General features: G+C 51.2%; 10 protein-coding genes across 10 annotated transcripts; 5 read left to right on the forward strand and 5 right to left on the reverse strand.

The window, feature by feature from the left end:
• Positions 1–2,380: 2,380 nt before the first annotated feature.
• ALTATR162_LOCUS5835 (uncharacterized protein) lies at positions 2,381–3,838 on the reverse strand (the record flags this gene model as incomplete). The annotated part of the gene is made up of 3 exons (XM_043313455.1): positions 2,381–2,898; positions 2,967–3,633; positions 3,686–3,838. The coding sequence occupies 3 exons, from the start codon at positions 3,836–3,838 to the stop codon at positions 2,381–2,383; spliced, it is 1,338 nt and encodes a 445-aa protein (XP_043169390.1).
• A 526-nt stretch (positions 3,839–4,364) lies between these two features.
• ALTATR162_LOCUS5836 (uncharacterized protein) lies at positions 4,365–5,510 on the reverse strand (the record flags this gene model as incomplete). Its single annotated transcript, XM_043313456.1, has 1 exon — positions 4,365–5,510. One exon carries the CDS (start codon positions 5,508–5,510, stop codon positions 4,365–4,367), a length of 1,146 nt encoding a protein of 381 aa, XP_043169391.1.
• Positions 5,511–5,963: 453 nt separating this feature from the next.
• On the reverse strand, positions 5,964–7,376 carry ALTATR162_LOCUS5837 (uncharacterized protein; the record flags this gene model as incomplete). Its single annotated transcript, XM_043313457.1, has 2 exons — positions 5,964–7,153; positions 7,208–7,376. The coding sequence occupies 2 exons, from the start codon at positions 7,374–7,376 to the stop codon at positions 5,964–5,966; spliced, it is 1,359 nt and encodes a 452-aa protein (XP_043169392.1).
• Positions 7,377–9,241: 1,865 nt separating this feature from the next.
• Positions 9,242–10,163, forward strand: ALTATR162_LOCUS5838 (uncharacterized protein; the record flags this gene model as incomplete). Its single annotated transcript, XM_043313458.1, has 2 exons — positions 9,242–9,370; positions 9,423–10,163. The coding sequence occupies 2 exons, from the start codon at positions 9,242–9,244 to the stop codon at positions 10,161–10,163; spliced, it is 870 nt and encodes a 289-aa protein (XP_043169393.1).
• Positions 10,164–10,415: 252 nt separating this feature from the next.
• On the reverse strand, positions 10,416–12,752 carry ALTATR162_LOCUS5839 (uncharacterized protein; the record flags this gene model as incomplete). Its single annotated transcript, XM_043313459.1, has 1 exon — positions 10,416–12,752. One exon carries the CDS (start codon positions 12,750–12,752, stop codon positions 10,416–10,418), a length of 2,337 nt encoding a protein of 778 aa, XP_043169394.1.
• A 1,290-nt stretch (positions 12,753–14,042) lies between these two features.
• Positions 14,043–16,211, reverse strand: ALTATR162_LOCUS5840 (uncharacterized protein; the record flags this gene model as incomplete). The annotated part of the gene is made up of 1 exon (XM_043313460.1): positions 14,043–16,211. The coding sequence occupies one exon, from the start codon at positions 16,209–16,211 to the stop codon at positions 14,043–14,045; it is 2,169 nt and encodes a 722-aa protein (XP_043169395.1).
• A 269-nt stretch (positions 16,212–16,480) lies between these two features.
• ALTATR162_LOCUS5841 (uncharacterized protein) lies at positions 16,481–17,237 on the forward strand (the record flags this gene model as incomplete). Its single annotated transcript, XM_043313461.1, has 2 exons — positions 16,481–16,527; positions 16,580–17,237. The coding sequence occupies 2 exons, from the start codon at positions 16,481–16,483 to the stop codon at positions 17,235–17,237; spliced, it is 705 nt and encodes a 234-aa protein (XP_043169396.1).
• A 5,314-nt stretch (positions 17,238–22,551) lies between these two features.
• Positions 22,552–23,004, forward strand: ALTATR162_LOCUS5842 (uncharacterized protein; the record flags this gene model as incomplete). The annotated part of the gene is made up of 2 exons (XM_043313462.1): positions 22,552–22,816; positions 22,880–23,004. The coding sequence occupies 2 exons, from the start codon at positions 22,552–22,554 to the stop codon at positions 23,002–23,004; spliced, it is 390 nt and encodes a 129-aa protein (XP_043169397.1).
• A 1,058-nt stretch (positions 23,005–24,062) lies between these two features.
• Positions 24,063–24,344, forward strand: ALTATR162_LOCUS5843 (uncharacterized protein; the record flags this gene model as incomplete). Its single annotated transcript, XM_043313463.1, has 1 exon — positions 24,063–24,344. One exon carries the CDS (start codon positions 24,063–24,065, stop codon positions 24,342–24,344), a length of 282 nt encoding a protein of 93 aa, XP_043169398.1.
• Positions 24,345–24,993: 649 nt separating this feature from the next.
• On the forward strand, positions 24,994–25,522 carry ALTATR162_LOCUS5844 (uncharacterized protein; the record flags this gene model as incomplete). The annotated part of the gene is made up of 2 exons (XM_043313464.1): positions 24,994–25,333; positions 25,407–25,522. 2 exons carry the CDS (start codon positions 24,994–24,996, stop codon positions 25,520–25,522), a joined length of 456 nt encoding a protein of 151 aa, XP_043169399.1.
• Positions 25,523–25,813: the final 291 nt, after the last annotated feature.

Raw genomic sequence — 25,813 nt, forward strand, 5'->3', positions numbered from 1 at the left:
TACCAGCGCAGGGCGGGCAGCCTTGCTTGAGCCAAATGAATCGAGCACTTTGGAGCCGCATTCTGTGGAGGCGGCACTCATGATGCTGGTGATCGTGAAGCATCCGCGCCGCTCCCGTCTTCCACGCCTTTGCTTCACCATCTCATGTCTTAGTTGATCCACTCTACTCCTGCGTACCTTGCTCATCTGCGTATTCGGTAGGTCGTTGCACGTAACACCGGCCGGCGGGACACAACCAGACCGAATCATCGCTTCCTGTCGTCTTTGTTTGGTATAGGCAGTCTGGGTACCTGAATTGGCGGCAAACCGTGCGCCGTTGCAGCATCGCAATCTCCAAGCTAAGAGAAAGCTGCCACTCGCAGACGGTCCCAAAATACCGCACTGACGGCGGCGACATCATGGCGACCCACTAAATGGCACATCGCAATTGCAATGCGGATGTCGGCAAAGGTGTCCATGTCATCGCGATGATTCAACGCCTCCGACTCCTTTTCTTTTCCGCGAAGGGGTCGTTGATCTTTGGCCACCGGGCTGTTTGACGGCTGAGTGCACGACACCAAAACAACGCTTCCACTGCTTCCCTTTCTCCGTCTAGTCGGTGAGCGGCTTTCTACCTCAATTCGCGCGGAAACCCGGAGCAGGAGAGATTGCGCCAAAGGCCTCCAAGCCGGCGCGGCAATAACGCGGCGAAGCGTAACGTCTGCTCGCCATTTCGCTACTCTGCTTGGTCGCTTGGTGGTGACTTGTCACGACAAGGCGTTCTGCGCGTAGTCCAAAAGAATCTTCATTCCCTTCTTGTGCGGCACGGCAGTCGCACGACCTTCTCCAAGACCCCTCTTCTCTCAGGAGCGCAACTTGTGGTTGGGCGTAAGGCATAAACGCCACGGCCCTTTGCCTCGTGCTGCAATTCCCGCCCCGGCTCTATACAACCTATCGATAGCGGTTTTTCGTTCCTGCAGTAGCGCTCACCAAGGCGTCATGTGCTGCGGCTGGTTAGACTTTCTCCCGCTATATGATTCGCCAGCGCTATTCTTGCGCTCATGCGAAGCTGATCCTCTTCTCAGCCTCCTCACGAAAACATGCAGGTGCTCCGTGACACAGGAATAGTGCAGGAACGATATCTGTGCCTCCTATAGTTGAGTACCAAGGCAGCAGGAGCTGAGTGTAGCGTCCCCTTGATCGTGACGATACATCGCGGCTGGATAAATGAGCTCTCTCTAAGAAAAACCTGTCACTCGTCTCACACCCCTCTCTCCTATTCTGACATACATAGCAGATCCCAGACGACATTCTCAGGCTGATTTATAAAACACGCCTTTGCTCAGGTACCCCGCAGCTGCCATTGGCCCAACCCTCGGAGCCCGCCTGAAATGTTTCAAGGCATGAATTTCTGGAACAACGTCAAACTCATGCTACCCTCGACTTGTGTTGCGGGCATGTGAGACAAGGATCATCATGTGTACCTTTTTCGTGTGGTAAATCACGCAGATCAAAGCAAGGAAAAGCTGTGTATCGATAGCGCACCCAGATCCTCGCCACGAGCTTGCGCCCAACTGTTCCACAGATAGTATGGCTGACTACGTTGGTCCCTGTTTTGCTTTTGCGCTGCCGCCACCTCATTTGTTCGAGCCGTGCATTTGCGACACCTGGGGAAGGCTGTTGGGTATCGATAACACTGGCACACGAGGGGAGCGGAAGCATGAGTGTTTAGACCCACATAACGCAACAAACACGATGGTGTACTTTATGCCCACTAGCGGATGTGAGGGCGAGATATGAACAGTGTGTTCCTGGTCATGCATGTGTCGTAGGCTTCCCATCTCCCATCTACAACGTCTACGCTTGTACACACTGAACATGGATCCCTAAGAAGAAAGTAGTTTTAGTATCGCCTGCCGAAATCGATCGGAAGCAATGTGATCAGTATGGGAAAAGCTAGCATTCGTAGCATCCAGAGACATACTTCTCTGGTCTTGTTCTCTTATCGACCTCCTTTCTCATAATGCCCTGATTTGTACTTCTTGTAAGGAAGACTTGGTAAACAAAAAGAATGATAGACTAAACATGAATCAGCGATTACTTCCACTGCTACTAATGTTCGGTCCCGACGTTTCGAAGTGTCAACTGTATTCTCGCAAACATATTGCTTGTAGCTGTCCGTCTACAATCCGGTCCGTCTATCTCAGTCGTCTAAGACGTCATGAGCTCTGAATCGGAACACTGCGCGCGCACGGTTGGGGGGCAAGCATACATCTCACTCTCCCCTATTGTCTGATGTTGCTATGGAATTCTTTGTGCTCCGCGGAGGAAATGAGTTTCTCTACTGCCAATTCAATATTTCGTACCATACCAAACAGATACCATGCACTTTCCGTCATCTTCACAACTTTACCCCATCCCTCAGCGGAATCTTCTCCCACGCCTCCTCAAACCCACAACTTCTTACCCAGTGCGGCTCACCTGCCTCGACGCTGTCCAACGCCATATGCCCGATCTTCCTCCACATATCCCCCTTGATTAACATCCCCTCTTTCTCCCAGTTCTTACAAACCGTCTCTGCATGAGCAATGGCTCTCACAAGCTTACAGGCATGCCCATCATCCTCTACGTTGTTGACTCTCTTGATAATTTCATCCATGCTGCCATCTTTCGTGGGCGCGTAGCTGGTGATCTCATTGATAAGGAAGGGTGGACAACCGCGCGACACGTACATGGTGATATCGTTCCAGATTTTCCATTCTAGCAGGCGGCGCTGGATGGATGGTGAGAGCGAGGAGGCCGGGGAGAGGAAGGCGGAGAAGAAGATGCTGGAGTTCACGCAGTGGATGTAGAAGAAGTCGAATTTGATTTGGTGGGGTGGACGTTGGGCAGCGGCTGTGTAGTATACTGTTGTTGCTTCTGTATTAGTATGCTGGTAACTCAAAAACATGGGATAAGGTTAGTATGGAGATGGGTTGGCGACATACCAGCTGCGTTGATCATCTCCGCAGTCTTCTCCTCTAGTTCGCCCTCTTTGACAGTATACTGCGTCGCGTACTTGATCATCTCCTCTGGCGCTCTCTTCAAGATGCCTTCTCGAATTTTATTCCCATCTTTAAACTGCGCCGCTTTGCTCAACTTCTCATCTTTCTTGCATTCCTCTAGTATCTGCACGATAGTCTTCTTAGACCCATCTTTACCGCTACTCTCCTTAGCAGCTTTCTCGCACCCAAAGAACAGCGGTGCCATCCAGTTATCGTGTACAGCGGCCTGCGCGAGCGCTTCAGCGATGATTGCGGGTTGCTGGAACTCGATGCCAAAACCGAGATGTATTATGGGATGCAAGAACCCGGCATACATGCGCACTAGCATGTCGTCTGCGTGTTCGGTCTCGGCAAACAAATGTTCTTGTAGTGCGCCTTGCCAGCCGTTTTTATCAATCTCTTGCTGAAAGTAGACTAGGAAATCATGGTAGTATTCCTCCTTTCCAAGATACGACTTGAAGCGCTCAGGCTTGTGCATGTCATCAACGATAGACTCTTTGAGAGGCTCAGGCGGACGTTGGTACGTTGCATTTGCGTCGTAGGCTTTTTGGAGTTCTTCTGGCGAGGCGTTCAGAGCAAATAGGGTAAGGAGATGGTGGGCGATATGGTTCTGGGTAGAGTTGTAAGTCCTTGACACATTTCCATGAAGGTCATTATCTCACATGAAATCCGCTTTTGTTGAAGAAGATGTGATGCTCCTCATGGTTGGTTTGCAGCAACTGGTTTGTCTTCTCTGCACTCTCAGGTCTCAATCCGCTGACATAGTACTGAGGCTTCTGCGAAGCTTCCAGATGGACTTTCGACCCGGTAGCCATGGTTCTCAATGAGCTCAACCGTGTAAGGTCAGACTGCCTTGGGCGCGCAATTTGAATGGGTGTCGCCGATGAACAAAAGTTTGGTTTAGGGAAAGTCAACAACGTACGCACAGCTCTGGCGTACATTTACGAGGGAGATCTTCAGCCTGCCTCAAGGTTCAGGTATAGAGGGTAGCGGACTAGTAATGCAGGATGTCGCATCGTCGTACGTTTATATGATGTGAGGAGTTCGAAGGCAAGTTGCAATGCAATCCACTATGACGTTTGGGGGGACCCTGCAGCTCGCAGCCGCCCCTCCATTACGGACCATCTAAATGTCAGCGCGGATCTTCGGCCTATGCACAACGCGAAGTCACGAGGAAGCTCGGCACTCCCATTTGTACTTGTTTCATTCAAGTACATGATTCCATGTCGTACCCTACGTGCGCTAAGTCTACGTGGTCATGAACCCCATTGCCTACCCAAACACCTTGCTATGCGTCATGTCATGAGGACGAACAAATAAAAGTTGGCTGCCAGGCGTATATTATCCTGAATATTTCTTCGCCTCCATGCCCTCAGGTGGTTCGGGTACCACAGTCTTGTTGCCAACGTTGCTCCAGTCGGTGCTCAATACTGTGCCGCCGCTCTCCTGGTAGCTCTTCATCATGGCGCGCTGCTGCTCAGGTGTAGCGCCGCTGTATAGCTGCTTGAAGAAGTGTGACGTCTCGTCGCCTTCGATTTCGTCCTTGTCGTCCAGATCATTCACTACGACCTTATCCCAGTTCTTCGCACCGGACTTGGAGGACGTTGGGTACGCGGGGGCTGTGTCTTTGCTCATACGAACAGGAAGGGAAGCATCGGGCGCTTGAGTAATGGTAATGTTGCCATCGGGATGCTCAAGGTCATGCCACTTCATACCTGTGGTCGCCTTCCGCATTGTTATCTCTATCTTGGTGGGTGTGATTCGGTACTTGGATTGTGAGGGGTCGATCTTTTCGTAGAGAGGGTCCGCATTATAGCTGTATTCTGACGAGTCGACGACAGGGAACGAGACCGACACAGCTCTTTCCTCGAATTCGACGCTCACCTTATCTTTTGGTGCGCCTTTAGCCATGATGGTAAGCGTAACGGTGTCGGGTGACTGATACCAATCGGTCTTGATCTTGTCTTTAGGGGTCGGCGCAACAGGCTTCGGGGCCTGGGCTGGAGCTGGAGCGGGCGCCTCAGCCTTGGGAGGGGCAGTAGACACTGGTGCGCTGGGCATCTCAACATCCGGAGTCTCCTTGATGTTGACCCTCCTTTTCTCATCGTCTTCTGGAACATCCTTCAATTTTGTTGCAACCTTGGACTCCCAGATGGGCAGCATCTTGTCTTTTTCGTCAAGTCCCTTCACAATCTTCAGCAGAAATTCGGCATCTGCGTATTTTCCAAGGTGGAACAAAGCGACGGCGCGTCGAAATTGGGCATCCTTGATGAGTTCGCGCGAGCCGCGTTTCTTCGCAAGGACGACGGCGAGTTCAGCATCGCTGAGGGATTCGGCATATTTGGAAGTACGCTGGTAAGCTGTAGCGCGACCGATGTAGTATTTTACGGCGGTGGAGTTGACGGAAAGAGCCTTGGTGTAGTGCTCAATCGCTTCGTCGGGCTTGCTTGCGCTGAGAGCGGCATCGCCTTTGCGAGCGTCGTCCATGGCGGGGTAATATGTTGTTGAGCGGAAGAATGGATGTAGAGGCGATGCGAGGTGCGTGGGGGGTCTAGGGAGTTTTATAGAGACTTGCTCATAGTTGTTGGTGAAAGAACCTAGTTGATCGTGCAGTCACGACCGTGGAAGCTTCCATTGCTGCCTTCGACAACCAGGGTCCAAACGCCGCTAGCATGGAGCTTCACCACATTCACGCCAGCGGGGTCGAGGAAAGTCACATCAACACTCACTGCTCTCAGCAAATCACTTTCACCTTCACACGAATGGATACTGGGGAAAAAAGGTATTGTCATATATGTATTACTACACAAAAAGCCCCACGCCTGCAATGACGGACAAGGTATATGTAATGCCAACGACGGCAGTCAAAAAAAAACTCCAGAAACAAGGAAAGCAGTTGCTCTACACCTATTCCATATGCATCTCTTAACAATGGTTCACTTAGAACATGAGGACAGCACCGAAGAGAGCGCTAGCAGCAATCATGCCGACGAAATGGAGGGGCACATCGAGACCAGCAGCAGCACCCTCGTTGTTGCCTGCGCCGCCAGTGGAGCCGGGAGCAGGCGAGCGGGTGGGGTTACCGGATCCGGGGGTAGCAGTAGACTCGCTGGGTTCGCCAGCGAAGTGCGAGCCATCACCCTCGAGACCGGGACCCTCGCCAGCACCTTCGTCCATGAACTTCACAGCATTGGCAGGGATTGCAGGGAGATTGGTGCCCTGAACGTGCCATTCATCGGACTCAGCAGGGCACTCGGAAGCCTCGCCGTTCTCCTTAAAGCCGCCGGCGCCACTGGGGTTAGCAGTCGCCTTGTAAGCTTCTGCGAGACGCTCAAAGTCCTCGTTGGGCTCAATGTCGCCGTTGTCGTTGACCTCAACAAGACCGTAACCGTTGGGCTCAACAGTGTACTCGTAGACGAGACCACCAGAGTAGACACCGGTCATGTTTGTCGAGTACAAAGCCTCAATCTCACCCCAGTTGCGCTGGTTGGTGATGCAGCCAAATTCGGACAGGAAGATCGGCTTGCTGTAGTCACTGTAGGTCCTGACCTTGGCATCCCATCCGGACTGGGTGAAAGACGAAGGGTCGCACCAGGAGTAGTCGTTGAAGGCAAAGAAGTCGGAGCGCTCGTCGTCGGTACCGCAGTTGAAGTAGAGAGCCTGGGCCTCGATGTTCTCAGCAACATCAGCAGCAGAGTATCCGACGGGGATGACACGGTCGTGCCTGTTAGAGATGTACTGCTTCATATCACGAGTAACGGCCTTGATGTAAGGAGCGGCGTTGGTGTTGTTCCTCGCGTTAATGACCTCGTTTCCGGAAAAGAAGAGGAGCAAGTTGTTGTAGCCGGCAAAGGCGTCGATGGTGGCAAAGACGGATTGCAGGTAAACATCGTTGTACGAGCGGTGGAGGGTGTCCTCATTCTCACGGTTGAGAGAGTAGTCGGGGGTGTTGGCATCGAGCGCCAGATAGATACCAGCGTCGTCGAGCATCTTCATGCCCTCGTCGTGGTTCTGAGAGTTGTCGATGGTGTAAATACGAATGGTGTTGATTCCGAGCGACTTGAAGTTCTCAACATCGCGTGCAAGACCCTCCAGGTCGAGCAGCGGGTCGGCTGCGTCGGCCGCACCACCTGTGATGCATTAGTATTGTAGCTTATTATTGTTACTGTCCCGCAATGACGAACCTGGCTGGTAGGCGACACCGCGAACGTAGAATCGCTCATCGCCGGCGAAGAAGGCATTGCCTCGAACGGTGACTGGTGGTAGGTTTCCCTTGGATTGACGCGCAACGACGCTGGCGAATGCTGGGGCAACGGCGGCCCCCAGGACGGAGAAGACGACACAGGCCTTCATGGCTGGAGTAGGAGAAGAAGTAGAATTAAAAGGCAAATAGAAGAGCGATTGGAAGTCTAACGAGTGACTGGTAAAGTAGGAAAGGTAAATCTCACACAGAGAACATGCGATTGTTGAGGTAGAAGCCGGGATGATCAAAGTATTTGAAGCGGCAACAGAGCAATTTCTTGGGTACCCCCGAGTGCTACATGTGGAACTTGCCAACCCTCATGGTTTGTCTGGCGCCGCTGCGCGCCAAGTCGATGAGTGTTGGCGTGCGCGCAGGAGTCGCGGAGACCAAGCAGCCAAGTCCATAGTGGTGAATTAGCAGAAGCCCGCCGAGCCTTGGTCAGGGGCAACAAAGCCAATGACTGGCATGAGCATGCTTGATAGCGAGTGAATTGCGCGTCCGTTGATTTCCCGCCGCTTTACACAGCCTCGTTGAGAGAATCAAGACTTGTTCGTTCGTTGCAGGACAACTCGCGGTCGCTGGAGGCGATCGCGAGCTCATGAAACGGCAGAGCGCTTGGCCCTCGAAAGGGAAATGACGGCCAGAATCGCTTCCCGGAGGAGCCCTGCAGAGGGATCAGTACCGTGGAAAGGCCTTTGCTGACGACATAGTTGCAGCCATGCACAGGCTCCACCTGTAATCGTGATGCTATGGTTAGTTCCCATCGTCTTGGTCGGCATGTTTGCCGGGTCGCTGACAGCACCTGTTGCGGCCCGTGGAGATCCGAAGCGTAGTCTCGGGCAAAAAAGCAGCTTATCCATCTACCTAGGCATACAGATTGATGACATCGATAGGTGAATTGTGATGTTTGCCAGGTCTGTGGGTTCCGAGGTTGCAGAGTGACAGCTGTCGCAGCTGGGGCCCCAACATTGGCACCCACGGCGCCGGAGATGATCCGACCGGTTGGTTGTTTCCGATGCGTGTCGTTCTAGTCCACCAGCGTCTCTCAATACGACACATTACCGTGGATATACCGACGCTTTACGAACAAGAAGGTTCTCGAATTGAAGGATGCTGCGTCTTCAGTGCCCTGAATAATCGTACTTTGTAGGGTACCCATCCAATACTGGTGGTAGACGGTCATTTGCGGCAACAAGCAACGACGTCGAGACTTCTGCGACGAGAGGTAAAGCTTTCACTGTTAGCCGTTAATGCCGTGAGCAACCAACCTCTCAAGCTTTGCTACTTTTTTTTTCAAGATTCTTGATACAACATATGTTTCCAATACGTCCATGTAACGATGACGTCCTTCTCGCGTTCAAATCTACGTCTGCTCAGAGAAGAATTCATTGTTGCAAAGAGAGAGACACGTCTTTTTTTCTTTTTTTAAAAGAAAGCCATATATCACGACTACGATCTGGACATGAGAGAAGCCTGGGTCGTGCGAACATACAAAGGCCAGTTCCCCGATGAACATATCACTTGTTGTCTCATGATTCGTCACTATTTTGGTCAGCGCAACAGACGCATCTATTCCCCAAATCCATTTCGGACCCCACAAGTTCATGCCATTAGAATGACATGAGAAGAGACAACTATGCGTTCGTTCTCGTCGCGCCCAACTATAGTTTCATGTGCAGAGCGCCCCAGAAAAAACAGCCGCGCCGCAAGTCAACCCCGGTCGTATTATCGCAGCCGACGAACCACAAGGGAACTGCAGGCGCCACAAGGGCAAATCACCCAACCGCGAGGTTCACGACCCCAATAATATAGTGATCCGACACGCAATCGGTCTAGATGATGGGATAGTGCGGATGAGGTGCAATGTAATGCGGCGTGGCCAAAGGGACCCCTTGCCCGGGTGTGAGATAATAAGAGTCCTTCTTGGCCGCTCACGCCTGACTACACGAAATATATTCACTACTCTACAGTCGAAATGCTTTGGAAGATACTCTTCACATCTTTGCCGCTTCTGGCGGAGGCTGCGCACCTCGACTCATCACTGCTGCAGCAGAAGCCCTTGCTGGACTCCAAGCCAGCATCTGGACATGTAATCCCCCTTACAGTAGGGCTCAACCTCACTTCACATTGCCCAGCTCGATCTAACGACCCAACAGCTGGACCAAAGTCTTCGTTACACCTACCCTATCTCCTCTGATGACTTCAACTCCATGCCTCTCGAGCATCTCCAAAACACAATGGCCACCTACAGCACTGGAGGACCCACTCAGGAAACTATAACCATCAGCATCCCCCTCAACACCTCACTCCCCGGCACCGCCACCTTCTTCACAATCTCCAAATCAAAACCATGGTCACAAGCTGCCAATCAGTTCACCTGGATGCAGCAGCAGCGACTACATCTCCAACCAACCCTAGGCGCTCACCTCCCGTTACTGGGCATTGGCATTCGGAAAAGCGGTATGATCTCTATGCCTGCTGAATCCGCCACGCTCGATCTAAGCACACCATACATACATGTTCCGAAGGGCATTTGGGACGTCTTGCTACTAGCTACCAGTACCGAGCAGCAAGCTAGAGAGGGAGAGGAGGTGCTATATGTAGATTGTGGAGCGTTGAATGTTTTTCCTGACTTGGTGTTCGGGATTGAGCGAAGGGGCTATGCGGAGGGAACGGAAGAGCATGCTGCGGAGCAAGAGGAAGAAGACGATGACGAGTTGATCATCAGACCCGAACAGTATATCTTGCAGACTACAGAAGGAAAATGCATGCTTCTAGCTAGGAATGCGGACTCTTGTCATGATGACAAAAGACTCATCAAGCTTGGTTGGGCGGCGGTCAGGGGTCGTGATGTTGTGTTAGACTGGCGTGCAGGACGGGTTGGTTTTGGAGAATAGACGTGAGAATGCGGAGAGCGGTAGAAGTAAAGGACGCTTAATACATGTAGTAATCAATCTGATGTTTGTAACGTCTAGCAAACGAAGCCAAGCAGATTGGGTTGCTTTACAAAGAAAACGAGACCAAGGCTTTTTTGTTGAACCATCAGATAAGTATCTCTGAAAAAAAGTGTGAATTTGTGTAAACATGAGCAAGAGGTTCGAAAATCTTTAACAATAAGGGCATATCACTATACACCATTATATCCACATCTACATCAGACAGATAGTCAGCGCAACAGCGCCCACTGAGACAAGCAGATGCATCCAGCCTACTCTGAGTCCACTCGCCGCATCCTCGTCGTCGTCACCCCCTTGTGCACTTCCATCCCCCGTACTCTCCGGATTCGAATCTCCTTTGCCCTGCTGCTGCTCTGAATTCGTTACACTCCCCGCCACACAAGCGCCCTCATCCAGGCCTCCGTTGTTTCCAAACGCCACACCCGCCACCCTGTCCCACAACCTCGTTACATTGAAGAAATCCTCGGGCTCATACCAAATCCGGCAACTCGCCGTGTCGTTGAGGAACTGTGTTGGCACGCCTGCTGACTCAAAGCCCGCACGGATGTTATCCTGGAAGTTGACGCTAGCATCAATCACGGCGATGGGTGCGGTTGTTGGAAGAAACTCGGCCCAGTCATTAGCTTCTGAGCGGGAAGAGGCGAATTGCGCGGTTACGTATTCGGAGAGGACTTCCATGTAAAGGCTGGGGAGCACTAGGGTGCCCTTTGTGCCACCGACGGCTACCATTGGACCAAGGCTTGGGCGGCCGCCGATGGCTAGGCTGCGTACGCCAGACTGTTGGACCATAAGTTCGGTAAAGATGGAGCATGTTGAGGCGCAGACGCCGTCGGTTAGTAGGATGATGTCTTCGGCACGGAATGGGTCCGTGGTGAAATTGCTTCGCTCGTTGTAGCCTGTCATGGTTATACCGACGGCGGTGCGCTCGTTGCTCGTTGTCAGTGGGTCGCTCAGATTGTATTTGAGTAGAGCGGTGAACTTGTCGTCGTTGAACCGCTCGGGTGGGTACATGGCTTTCCAGTCCGAGAAATCTTCGCCAGTAGAAGAGAGGTAGGCGTCGTTGCTGAAGGGGCTCGTGAAGAGTTCAGCATTGAGTAGGTTGATCTCTTCGAAGCTGGAAAGACTCTCGCCGTAGACTTCGCTGGCTCGGTGTCCGCGGTACCGATTTTGAGTTTGCGGTTCCTGGGACGGGAAGAATTGCAGGTACATGTCATATCCTGAAAGTACTTTACCACCATTGTTGGCACGTAAATCGATAATGTGTTTCTCTACGCCACGGGATTGAGCCTGTGAGATGTACTCCTGGATTACGGCTTGGAACTCCTGGGCACTCGTAACATCCACGGTCATGAACGTCGTCGCTACAAGCACGCCGATCTCGCCGGCACCAGTGTTGATGAAGAAACCGGCCAAAGGCACTTCATCTGCCGAGTGCACAACAACCGGATCTGGGTAAAGCAATGGCACAGAACCGTGTTGTTGCGCAAAAGTACCCCTGAACTCATGATCGCGCGGGTTCTCCAAATGTAGGGGCGGCTTAGTGGGATCCCTCTTCTTGACCCTCGTTGAGCTCGTCTCAGGTCTAATGTACGTATCATAGAATGAATCGGCATCGCTGACATAGCTCCAACTCTCAGCATCTAAGACAATAGCACCATTACTGTACGTATCGGTTGTGCCATTCTCAAATGTGACATTGGTGGTAGCACCGGGGTAAAACCTCGGACTGGTAAAATACCCGTAGTTCTCTGCTGATTGCGAGAACAACATGGCATTGTACCGCGTATCCGGATCATGGTAAGAGTTCAGAACCGCCTCGTCCGTCAGAAACTGTACAACATCTCTTCCGTCGATTTGTGTAACGGGCGACGGATCGTAATCAACAGTGCCATTGAAGTCCTCCAAAGCCCAGATCTGGGGTAACTCGCTACCGTCTCTTGATGCGGAGATCAAAGCGAAAGCGCTGCTTCGTCGCCATCTGAAGACTCCCGCGTATGCCATACCGTTCCAGCCGAGATGTCCATCGTGCGCCTTGACCATCAAAGATGCAATGTCGTTTTCGAAGTCGTATTCATTGCTATATTGTCCAGATTCGACATTGCTCTTGATGTTGTCTAGGCCAGCGACGATATCAACGGCTTCGTTCGGCCATCCTTTTGGTGGGTCTTTGAGGTAGTTGAGCGTCGATTGGAACTCCACCATCTTCTTGATCTCATCGACTGTCGAAGACGCGTCGGTTGAGTAGAACGGCAGTGACTTGAGACATGCGTATGCTAGTGCAGCATCCACGACTGGGAACTCTGAGAATTCATCCGCCACCAATTCGGCTATATCCCCACAGGCCTGGTCGGTCTCTATCGGTCCAGAGACATTCTCTGTGGTCGTGGGGTCAAGGTCAATGTCGTCTATTGACGATGGCGTCGGCATCGATGTTGGTAGGATGTCGAACGACTGTGAGGCGCCTGTGGCTGTGACCGATTGTGCTGTTGCAACTGCTAGCAGCGCTGAGAGCGCTATGAAGGACCTCATGCTCTTGGAAGAATGCGGGATATATGATGCAATGTCCAAAAAGGTGGATATAGATACGGATCGATACAATATGAACGGTATCACACGTGCGAGTGTCGTAGACGTGACTTGTCGAGTAGTAAAGAAGGTTTCAAGGTTTGCGTTCTGTCCTTCTCTTTCTGAATGTAGCAGTGGCCTCCAATGTCACTTCTAGTCGTAAATCTTTGTAGACCTTACTTCTACTGATGTTTCGTAGACCGCTCTGATATGACTGTCTCTATAAGACAAATACTTGTCAAAAAGTGCCTCTTCGGTCTCGTTGTACGCGCTCCTCAACCCACCTTTTTCAGTCCAACTCCAGATAAAACAAGAAAGTAACCTCAACACGTGGGCACTATTGCCGTCTTAATCACAACGCACACAGCATAGCCTTGTTACCCGTTAAGGCCGTAACCCGTAGGCGCCGCTGCCTAAAAACGCCTCTTATCTCGTGTGCGTCCGCCGCGCTTTGTTTAGAGTCTTGGCTATGAGGGCCCTGCGAATTCTGTGCCTTGTAGATGTCGCTCAAAGTAGGCTGGCGTTGTGGCTGTTTTGGTGTGGTGGGCAAATCAGATGGAAGAGCATAGGATAGAAGTGGGGGTGCACGGGTAAGCGGGACAAGCGTATTCCTTCGTAGCGGCTAAATCCTTGTGGCGCCGCTGTTGTGCGGCGCTGCGATTCGCAATTAGGACCCTGATGTTGGTGTTCCATGCTTTTCTGACTTGTGAACTCGTTGGTATCGGTAGCCGTGAGGCTGAAGGTCCATGTGACAGCTCGTACTCCCCGACCGTTCTTGGTAGCGAACTTCTCTCTCCCCGCTGTGCGCGCCTCTTGTGCCAAGCGTTAGGGACGCCCACTGAAAACGCATGATCCGGTGACGAGATGAGATTGGCTGGACGCTTCAATCGTCCCATCCATACAGCACAGCCTCAGCACACCGGTGAGGTAGTGTCTTGCAACGGCACGCCGAATCGCTTTGTGGGGTGAGAACGCGCCGAATTGTCCGGCCGACTTGGAAACCTTGGATATGACGTCAAGTATGTGTGGGCGCCTTGTATGCCTAAGGCGCATCGCTCGTCGGTATGCAGTACGAGAATCAATGGCCGTAGCATTTGTGCACCAGTGTTTCAGTCAGGGCAAGACATCATCACAATCGCAGGATAATGCCAATAATCGGCATTAGCAATGGATTCATGACCGACTCAGTATGATCAGACTGTTCGAGTCTTAGTACAACCCACTATCCCGTTAACGAAAGCTGGGTATATGGCTCTACTTCTTGATGCCCACGACAACAAGGTTGCGCGGGCTGTACTTGTACTCAAATACTGGCTCAACCCATGCATGCTCGACTTCTTCCTGCTCCTTGAGCCACAAGTATCGATCCGTGACCACGACAGCTTCCACTACGCCAGCGCTGAAGGCCATCAAACTCCACATGACGCACAATTCCTTCTTCCTCTCAGCATAGCTTACTTCGTAGTTCCTGATATCGTCATCTGTCAACCCATCCATCTTCTCCTTAATGAAATTTGGATCAACCTCACAGAAAGAGTTTTCCGTGGTCAGTTTTGCTAGCGCGGCACGAACGTAGGAGACGAAATCGCTGTAGGCGAATTTGCGTAGAGTGCCGATGGTGAGGGGCGTGGTAGTACCATCTGAGGAGAGGCCAGGACCAAGGCCATTTGGTGGCGTCCAGTTCACTTGCGAAGTGTGGCCATTAGCTGAGACTGCACTACCAACAAGCCCTTGCTCGTCCAAGGGTGCGGAGACCACACCACGATCTAGGAAGATGCGCTGGAGCAGAGCTCGATAGAAGTGACGAGTGAAGAAAAGTTCCGAGTCTGTCACACCCCAGTTGAAAGGTGCTTGTACGGCCATCATACGGGCGGTGATATTGAGACGTACACCCGTTGGTTGTTTAGCTTTGTCACCGTCTGCTTTCGAGTCATCATGGAAAGATTCCAAAGGCGCATGTGGTAGTGGGTAGTTTGCAAGTTTTTCTGACATGGGAAACCCTTGCGGGTCGAAGGCTTTAGAAGTAGACTCTAGGCGTGGATGATTGGGACGAAGCGTAGGTAGCTTATAGGTGGGAGGACCAAGACGTTCTGTGACTAGATTGTAGCAACACCCTACCATCGCTACCGCGGAGATATGTGGGTTGAGAAGCATAGAACGTAGTCCGTAATGGACAAGGTTGCCGCACGAGTGCAATGAAATGACCATTGCGTTTACTTTTTTTGGTTTCGGTACAGCGTTTAAGTCGGTAGCTTCAGCGACTACAGATGTCTCCGAGCTTACAACCTCGTCGGGTACGCGTGAGCTGTCCAGGACTTGGTCGATAACGGGCGTTAGATCACCATCATTGATGATGTGCTCTACGTACTGTACGCTACCATGGCCTTCGTTGTATATCTGTAGCGTAGAAGTTTTGGTAGCCGGAACTTGATCTGTAAGCCCGCTCGCCTCGGACGTGGATCCGGGAAGCGCAGGGGTTAAGTTCACATGGGACACCAGAGGAACTGTGCAGCCATCCTCATCGCAGTTCGCGCTGTTCTGGGGTGTTGGGGCTAGAGCAGCATCTTGGGTAGGTGAGTTAGATGGGGCTTCCTGATCATGTCCGTTTATTCCTGAGTCGTCCTCCTTAGTGACAACTGAAACCGGTACATCGGCTGATGTCGTAGGTTCGTTTCCTTCAGCCTTCTTGTCCTTCTTCACTTTGCCCATCTTCGCGCGGTACTCTTTCTTGTTCCTCATGACGATAGGCTTTGCCACCAGCTTGGCTAAGATATCCATATTCTTCGCTCCCTCTATATTATGCTGCTTACTCTCTACAGCTACGATATGCTTAGAGTAAGGGGGAGCAGCGAGTGCGCGTCCGAGATAGTTCTGGCCTGAGCCGAAATCCACAAGATGGGTAATTGGTTTCTTATCAGACTGCGCTATCTCAGAGGTGAGTCTGTCAATGTAACGCGCAAAATTGTCAACCTCGTGCACCTTCTTGACTTTCATCCCGGTTGCGATGTGACGTGATATAGCAGCCTTTTGAGGCTCTAGACCGGAGTTGGGTGGAGGAAAGTCACGGGCCAACAAATGTTTTCGCACAGTCCGAATGTATTGTAGCAGTTCTTCTGGTGGTGCAGGGCCATCCCGCCATGTCTTGTCGTTAGTTTCTCCTGCCGAGTCGAATTGACTGAGGTCTTCTCTCATCAAGAGGTCCAAGATGTCCATGATATCTTGCGTCCTGAACCAGTCTCTCCATGACTGTGGCAGGATGTGGGAGTAGAGATCAGGTGATCTAGTGTAGAAATCCAGTATATGGACACCTCCACATAGCGTCTGAAGCAGCCATGAGGAAGTTGTCAAGTTCAGCAAGGACTCGACGTATTCTTCAGTATCGGTAAATTCGGAGGGAAGGGGGAGAGGCGTGTCTGGACCCATTGTATCACCCAATCTCTCTTATACGGAGAGTGTTCTTTGTGCGTATCCAGAGTCTTGGTGAGTGCGCCATGGAGAAGGTGTAGTGGAGTTGTCGACTCATTGTGGGTGATTTTTTTGGGAAGGTGGGTCCGTGCCGAGGTGTTGAGGCGCGTCATCGCTTGTAGGGGACAGGTTATCGACACGCTCCAACATTATCGCCCACGCTTCATCACCCCCATCTGGCTTCACGACTATATTCTGGAGGGGCAATTCGTGTCGCATAGCTCATGATGATGTCATCACAGAATGACGAGGACCCTTTCCTCCAGGTGCAGGCGTAAGACGGCTTCCTGTTGCGGTTCAGGCATCTTCGTTAACACTTGACCCAGAGACGTGCTATCCGCCCTCAACACCGCGCGACCGCTCTTCAAGTCGTATCTACGTATTCGTTCCTCGGCTTCATCGGCAAACAGTCCCGAGCTCCGAGAAGCGCGTAGCGAACTTGAACAGACACTCCAAGACCTCAGCCAAGATCTCGAGGACCTAGTAGAGAGCGTCAAGGCAGTGGAGCATGACCCTTATCGGTTCGGCCTGGAAATTGATGAAGTTGAGCGACGCAGAACTCTGGTCAAAGACGTTGGCTATGAGATCGAAAACATGCGCGAGGAGCTGCAGCAGACAGTCCAACACGCGAAGAACAAGGGCAAAATCGCAGCCAACGGCGATGTTCTGCCCGATCCGGATTCGTTTGAGGATGAAGACAACTATGCGGCATTTGAGCAGGAAAGACAAGTGGAGATGATGCACGAGCAGGACGAGGCCCTCGACGGCGTCTTCCGCACTGTCGGCAACCTGCGACAGCAAGCCGACGACATGGGTCGTGAGCTTGAGGAACAGGGTGAGTTACTCACCGATGTCGACAACGTGGCAGACCGAGTTGGTGGAAAGCTTCAAACAGGTCTCAAAAAGGTCGGCTGGGTGATTAAGCAAAACGAAGGTGAGATACTTGTTATCCGTTCAACGGGCGTTGCTGATCAATTTCTCTAGATTCATGGTCCAGCTGCTGCATCGGCGTCCTCATCTTCGTCCTGATCCTCCTCCTCGTTTTGCTTCTGTTTCTTTGAACACGGAAACTTCCACCTCAACCTCAGGCACACACGGAACACGCCCTTCCGAGCTCCAATACGCCGAAACACCAGCGCCGAGCACCATACATCTTTCCGTTCGCACTAGTTCTATCATCGTATGATCGACGATCACAGCTGGCGGTATCGAACCGTTTCTGCACCTGCATCTGCGGCTGCGGCTGCGGCTGCTACGTTGCTGCCGATGCACGTACAAAGAAAACCCCGAGACTTTGCCGCAAATCTGCCGGATCCCGATTCTTGACTTGCATTGCCGGTGCTACTATACGGGCAATTTATCTGGGGTAATCCATCCTTCACTAGCGCTCTTGCATGAATGCATTGTGCATGCAGTGAGGAAGTTCTGCGAACACGGGCACCCTTCCACCGCTTAATCCGTCGGCTTAAAGATGCTCTCATGTCATATAACTGGGAGACGTTGTGCAACCGAGCGGTGCTGAAACGTTGTAGATGTCGTAGGTTGTTGGATGTACGTGGTTGAGCAGAGAATCTTCGCGCCAACAAGAGCGTTCCCGACATCGCTTTGTTACACAAATTTTCCATTTGCTGTCACAAGGGCAATTAGATCGAAGACAGAACCGAGTTGCGCGAACGGACCAGTCGCTCGAAGCAGGTAGCGTTGTCTCTGAGACGTTGCTTGTGTGAGACGTTCAGGCTCTATCCAAGATCTTCCCGAGAATCACAATCGTCATTGCTTCTTATTCAGGCGTTCTATACCCAGCTACACCCTAGCCACACCTTCCCCAACATTCCATTATCATGCTTATTGACAATTCTGTCTTTCTTTCGCTTGCGAGTTATCACTGATCGCATGGCTACATCGTACGACAGCTACAGCGAAGCTGATCACCCACGCACCAAGCCGGAGACCAAGACGGTTGATAGTCCTAGGACTTCGCGTCGAAAAATCACTCTTATCTGCATCACGCTCCTTCTTAATGTACTGATGTGGAGTGCAATTATATGTCTTGTCACTTCACTCTACCAGATAATATCAGATCCGCGCGATAAAACGAACATCACGCCAGTAGTCTTGACTTTAACTTCAGTATGTAGTACGAACCTTGCGACAAAGGCCGATATTGACTAAACTGCCCAGGCTCTCGCGACAATCGTGTACACTTTCATCCATACGGGTTTCTCCCTCAAACAAAAGATATGGGAGCAACAACAACAGCGACGTACTTCCGCTGCCAAGAATTCTTACGTTGCCGTTCGTCTAGTGGTTTCGTTATGTGTTCTTTGGCTACTGACTTCGGGATGGAACATGATCATCGTTGCGAGAAGACCTACTTGCTTGGACGAGGCGCCTGGACTTCAAGGCTGGGAGTTCGGCTTTACTTGCTTGAGTAGCCGTGTTGGGATCGCGTTCGCAGTCATCGCGCTGTACGTGGAAATTGTCTCTGGAGCTTGAGCGGAGTTTAACTATTTCACTAGAACTGCGTCATGTGTTCTCTTTGGGGTAATTGCCGTTGTCAATCGTCCCTTCGAAGCTCATCTGTTCAAGCACGGCTATCAAAAGCCTGCAAACATATCGCGTTCGCCTTATGTTTCCCGTGGGCCATCCCCAACAGAAAACCGAACATGGACATCTGAGAAGCGCATCCACGACCGGCACGGGTCTGCGTCAATACGTAGGACCAGACCGTTCGACACAATAATTCCAAGTAACGGTCTGGTACCACCGATCATTTTCGCTCCCTCCCGAGTTCACTCACCGGATTTCAGGATTTTTACTTCGCCTCATGCGCCGCCGCCCATACCTTCTGCTTATATAACGTCGCATCGCAACTCGTCGGTCGATACTCTACCTCACTCATTCCATCCATCCATACATCGTGGTTCTTTGACGCGTCCGCCTCGTCTATCCGGCATTGCTGGAAACCCTGAGTCTGTACCTTTGTTCGGACCAGCCCACTATTCGATGTCTACATGGCGTGCCATTCACCCTGAAGGTCCCAGGTCAACTCTGCGATCTACGCACTCGCATGCCCATATACACAGCGCTGAGTTTTCTTGTCGAAGCCAATACGCGCGCTCCTCCGTATCCCTTACTCGTCCCACTCGCCTGAGCTCCTTAAGTTCCAGTTCACGAAGTGGGTCTAACGGGCTTGAAAGCCGTGATGACCTTTTCTCTGGAGGTATCCATCGGAGCGAAAGAGCTACTCCTAGTGAAATCGCTCATGCTATCAAGAATGGTACACCTATACCTGGCTCGGAACGCATTCAAGGTCAGAGTCGACACCATTTGCGCACGGCCAGTGCTCCAACCGCTACCTCTGGTGTTATTCAGACAACACACAAGGGGTTTTGGAAAGAGCTCGATGCGAAAACCATCACTCGAAAACCGGTGCCAGTTCGACGACTGAGATCCGCCGATCGTATACGGATCTCAGACGCATTCATATACGCAGAAGTCGCAGGATATACGACTAACAGCATATCAAGCGACTCCCGGAATAGATTGGAAAGCGCTGAGTTGGTGTGGGCTAGAAGAATTACATTTGAGCAAGTGAAGAACAAGCCATTGCCGAAGATTGCTGTCTTCTAGCATCGAGCTCGATGGGCATGCGATACCAGTTGGGTGTACGAACGTAATGATACACCACCACCACCACCGACGGCTTTATCTGTGGTCCTCTAGACCCGTTCCATGACCATGAAGACTAATACAGCGCCAGCCAACAGTAAAAGTAAGCGAGTGTTCGGTTGGCAAGCCTTTACCCGGATATGAACAGTGGAACGGGCCGCTCGTGCGTCTACTCGCCGGTGTCCCACGCGCATCCCTGATCAATGCTGATGAGATACTGTTGGCTGATCGGGGTGTCAGCAGTGCCACCCGTCAGCTTACAGCGGATGGTGGGTGACTTGCTACGGCGCGGCCCAGATGCTGGCCGCACTTTCTACTCGCTATATGCACCGACGTAAGCGAGACATCTCTAAAACGCCTCTTAGCCACGACTTGTCACCACCAACATTGACCGTCTGTAATTCGCTCTATACTGGTAGACCTTACCGGTGAGCTCCGCTTCGCTTCGCAAAATTAGCCTCCTTATGTGTCCTGCACTAGCCAATCGAGAGATACCAGGTACTCATCACATCTCTGAAAGTACAAGTTATACCTAGGACCCGATTACTGTCTTCGAACAACAAGTATTCTCTCCATGGAGACATCAAGCATAAAAACGCGAAGTAAGTAGCGTGTTGGTTATCCACAGCCGGTGCTTGCCGCCTTTCAAGCATAGACATTGGTCACCATCAGCACAACAGGAAAAGAGAGAGTTCATAAGCAAGTAAGAGTTTTGCTAGCACGAGCACAAATACGAGCTATAACCTCATCTTCTATACACCCACGTGATAGTAAGGACGGTTGCGTGTTCCATCGGATGAGTAGCCGCCAATATCACTGTCTCGAATCTACGAAATCCTTTTGTTTGGCGGCTTATCTCACCTCCGCAAAGGCATTAGCAAGATCTTTCACCATGGAATGATGTATGTTACACCGCCGAAAGAGATGCGCCACCAACTTGAAGGATTGGAAATATTCCAAGCTTAGAGCCTCTGTAGCATTTCATGGAAAGAAGGGAGCTTGCTACACGTAACGGAAGTCAATGTAGCGACAACATGCTGAGCTCATCGGAGGCATAGCCTTTTTCCTATAGAGCAGAGCTTGGCCGCGATCTAGAAAGGCCAACCCTGCTACAGTAATCTATACATTCGATCAATAGTACTATCAGGTTCCAATACTCCGATCGCCAAGATGCAACTTACAGCCCTCGCCGCCCTTCTTGTCTCCGTGGCCCTGACCACCACCGCCGTGCCTACCAGCGGTATTGAGGTCCGTCAGGAAATCCCGCACGTTCGCGCCACCTGTACGTGATATCCCCACGCATACAAAAGCTACAGGGGCACATGACTAACCCTCGTATCAACCTCCAGTCTACCGTGACACCGGATGCGGCCGCGACGGCAGCTCCTACAGCGATGACTACGATCCACTCCAGAGCACCACCGCCACCGGCCTGAGCACGTGCATGAATTTGCCCTCGTGCTTCAACTTCCCTAGCACTTACTTCAATGAGACTGGAAGCCTCACTAGGACAAGTACGCTTTTGCAGTATGGCAACGAAAATAGATTACGAGAAGCTAACAAGGGATGGCTAGTCCGTTTGTACGACCTCCCTTGCGCTCAACTCGCCACTGTTGACAGCGGACATCACATTGATATTACGCCTGGCTCGATCGGTTGCCAGACGCTGACACTTAAGTCTTATGTCACTTTGTAGACGAACTGGGGTGATGAGAAATCAGTCAGCGAAGAAAAACGATGAAAGCTTTGTCGTGTGGCAGTGTGATATGATGTGAATAGGGTCCAACACTCCGATTCACATCACAGCGTGGTTAGAGTTGGAAGAGGCTATTCTAGATCCTTCGAGTCACTCATTTACGGTAGAATACAACAATTCGGGGCAACCCGGTATTCCAGGTTATGGAAAGTGTAGTTATGCATTGGCTGGAATGCAAAGTAAATGCTTAGCTTTCCCTGACTTTTTAAGCGATACTCGACTCGTCAAGACTGAAGTTGTGGATTCCCCAAGCATCTTCGGGCGCACGTGAACGTGTATGCATGCACGGTCGTTGATCAGCTTACCTGCAGGATCGTGTGGTACCAGTAGATCGAGTGCTTGGAAAGCCTGTTCGTCTATGTAAGCAACAGACAAGCAGTCTACACCAACCGAAGGAAACTCGCGACCAGTACCTAGAATGTGTCATAGAATCCTAGTCCACATACGAGAACCTCAAAACTGCTGCCTCGTATACGTCCACCAACCACCAGCCACTAACATGATACTTCTCATGTCATGTCGCCTCTCAGCTCACGCAACAGCCTGTGAAGGCCCTAGATCATCTCAACAAGATCGTATGTCTTACGTTCGATCGAGTTCAATTAGAGCAATGCAAGCCACCAACTACACGATCGGGGTCAAGCTTCGTCCTAGAGTTGGTGGAACAGCGCAATACGTAACATGAGTGATGCCTGATCCTATGGAACGATCGCTAGATGAAAGTATATGCATTCTAACAAGACATATAAAGCAAGCATCGTATGCCCCATCTTCACAACCTCTCTCATCACATCACATCACCTCATCTTATCTCATCTCCCTACCTCCTCATCAATCTATCCCCCAAACACCTCCCATCAGACCTCAAACATGCAGCTCACTACTATCATTGCCCTTCTCGCCACTTCCCTCGCAGTGAGCGCCACCCCCGTCGAACTAGAGGAGAAGCGTCAGCTGGAAGGCGCTGCTCGTGTCTATGCCCGCTTCTATCGTGATGGCGGCTGCAGCCCCTCCCCTTGGGCAGAGGACACTGTCTTCCTGCAGTCGGACACTGTAGGACTGGCCGGATGTCAGGATCTGACTGTTGGGCCCTTTCCCAGCACCTTCTTTGATATCAACAACTTCAGCAGAACTGGTACGTAATACGTTGTGATATGCAGCAGGGCGTAGAAAGAGAATTATGCTAACAAGAACAAAGTGAGATTCTTTAACCTGCCTTGCTCCCAGCTCACGTCTACTACGAGTGGCAACTTTGTCGATATCAAGCCCGGTCAGACTCCTGGGTGCCAAAACTTGGCTATTCGCTCTTGGGTTACCATCTAGGTAGCCTTACATAATAAGACACTGATTTGGTATTTTCTTTAAAATTGAGAGGATAGCAGTGGCCTAAAGTCGTCGATCTGATCATGGCGATGGAAGGATGACAAGTCGTAGGGGAAATGTCAGATGAGTCGGGTCCAACACTCCGGTCTTGTCTTGCGGGTGTTATTTTACTAGCCTTCTTAGTCACTCGTTTGATATAAATTGAAGATTCTGGGGTCGCCCCCGTGTGTGTATTGAAAAGTCTTTATGTTGCGGCGTGAAGTTGGGCAAGATGTACGTCTGCAAGGACATTGGGCCAACGCTAGGTATAACGATAGCCTATAGCTGACAACTGTTGACTACAACACTAGAAGCCTTGGTATGTCGGGGGATAATTGAGATATCATGATTCAGGCTCGTTTCAGGCGAGAAGCAGACCCTGTTGGATAGTTGTTATAGTCTGGCGGAAAGGTCGCAGTGGCACTGATATGATCGTAACAATAACGTAGTAACAAGACACAAACGAAACATCAGACGACAAGTCGAGCGTCAGTCAGTACGAAAGTTCTTCTAGGATATTGCAACGCGTCGAATTTATGAGATAGGAAGTTTGCGCATTCTTTTTATACCGAAACTGGCCGCGGCGTCCGCAACAACACACCGACGAGCAAGACCTTTTAGCAGCACGAGCTCATATTAACGCCAGAACATCATATGTTATACCCCAACTAATGACGAGTTGGAACCATACGAAACTGCTACTCTTACAGAAAAGGTCACCTGGGGCGATAGCTTATGATCATATCCGGCTGATCTTACTAACAGATTCACCACAATAGGTCTCGAGGTGATCATTACGAGTCCTTCATGGCGAACAGACTGCACGTTTGGGAAGTTGGTACAGTAGCTACAATATCAGAAGCTGTCTTGGGCGTATAAAATGCTAAGTAGAGTGTGAATCAACGTATGTATAAAGATGGCCTCCTTCGTTCGTTTCTGATAGTCGACAACACAGCAGCTACCTATCGCATCCACACACAAAGGGTCAAATCATCTTTTAAGTTCATTCACCAGCCATCATGCAGCCCACCGCCATTCTATCTCTCCTGGCCACCATGGCGGCCAACGCCGCCCCCAGCAGCCTCTCTTCCCGCCAAGGTGCCCCGCGCATACGCGCCGGCTTTTACGGCGAGGGCAGCTGCGGTAACAACGGAATGAATCCCAACTTGGAAGATATGGTCTTCCTGCAAAACACTGTTACCGGACGTGCAGGATGTCGAGACCTTGATGTCGGGCCGTTCCCAGCTACGTACTTCAACGAGAGTAGTTTGACTCAGACAAGTGAGTTTTGCGATACTTGAGCGAACCAATTGACACTGATGTCCAAATTACAGTCCGATTCTACAACGTTCCTTGCTCCCAGGTTCCCTCCAATCTTCAGGGTGGTAACTTCATTGATATTAAGTGTTCTGATGGATCTACACCTGGTTGCAGGTCGCTGAGCATTCGTTCTTACTTGACCTGCAATAATCCCGACTGCACGGGAGAATCCTAGGGACTTCCAACATGGGAAAGGCAGGGTCGGGTAGGGTGATAGGAGCGGAAGAAGGACGTTGACGTGTAGTAAATTGGGTCTAACACCCCAATTCACCTGCACGGATGTTCAGTTCGCCGTGTTTTGTTTTGTTTCTTTTAGTTACTTGTTTAGCTTAGATTGTAGAAAGTTATAGGTCGGTTACAGTCGAATTCGTTTTTGAATGTCCCCATGCAGTGAGCTTTTCTGAGCTTTTTTTATATAGCGCACGTGCCCAATCGAGAAGTGAGTGTTCAATGAGTGTTCTTTGGCAATCACGCCTCGAACTACGTCATCCCCTTTCACCAGACTCGCCGCAATCACCTCCGTGTCTCTAACAAAGAGTTATAAATACCTTCCTCACGCTCACCCCGCTACCTCTCATCAAACTCACTCAACCCAATCTCACTCTCAACTACTTTCCTCAAACATCCACGATGCGTCTCCTCAACCTCATCCTCCTAAGCATCTTCGCCATGTGCGTCGCAGGTGCGCCCACAGACTTCGAGTTGCACTCTCCGCTCGCCATCCCTGTCCCCGGCTCCACGACCTACGACGCAGATCTCGCCGCAGCGGTCGCTTACGCCCGTTCCCACCCTTCCTCTCGTACAGTTGAGACGTCCGTCACCGCTGTAAAACAAAGGTTATGCGGCGACTACACTCCTGGCAACAAGCCGGTGTATTCAACCGGGCTGTTAGTCTGCGGTGAGACAGATCCAGGCGTGGAAATGAAGCGATTCACCAACAGGATGTGCGGGTTCTGCATTATTTTCGACAGTAAGTGTGGCCATTCTTTCCCTTGTTGTTAAGTGCCACGGCTGTCAACGCACAGCACTAATATGTGTTATAGAACATCAATGTCAAGGCAACATCATCGGGAACTGGGGAAAGGCTACGCCTCCAATGGATCCCCCCGCCGACAAGTCCCATTGGGCCCAGGGTGGCCAGAGCTATTTCTGCTATTAAGAAATGGTACAGCTGCTACAGCCTAGGCCGGATTAGGATTCAGTTAGCAGCTAAGAGAACAGGCGGTGGTCAGCGAGGAAGACAGGCACATGAAGGGTGAAGTCTTTCATGTCGCACAACACTAGCGTAGCCCTTCATTCCCTCTGTCAGAGGCAGACGGTCAGACACGTGTAGAGACACAAGTCGTGTCGCTAGATGAATTCAAATACTGAATGATGGAAGGCCACTCAAGAGTTGCTGGTGATGCTGACGTATACGTCACAAGTTGCTCAGCCAACACATAGCACCTGG

The sequence above is a fragment of the Alternaria atra genome, assembly GCF_907166805.1.
Source record: "Alternaria atra isolate CS162 genome assembly, contig: 25, whole genome shotgun sequence".
Taxonomy (NCBI): domain Eukaryota; kingdom Fungi; phylum Ascomycota; class Dothideomycetes; order Pleosporales; family Pleosporaceae; genus Alternaria; species Alternaria atra.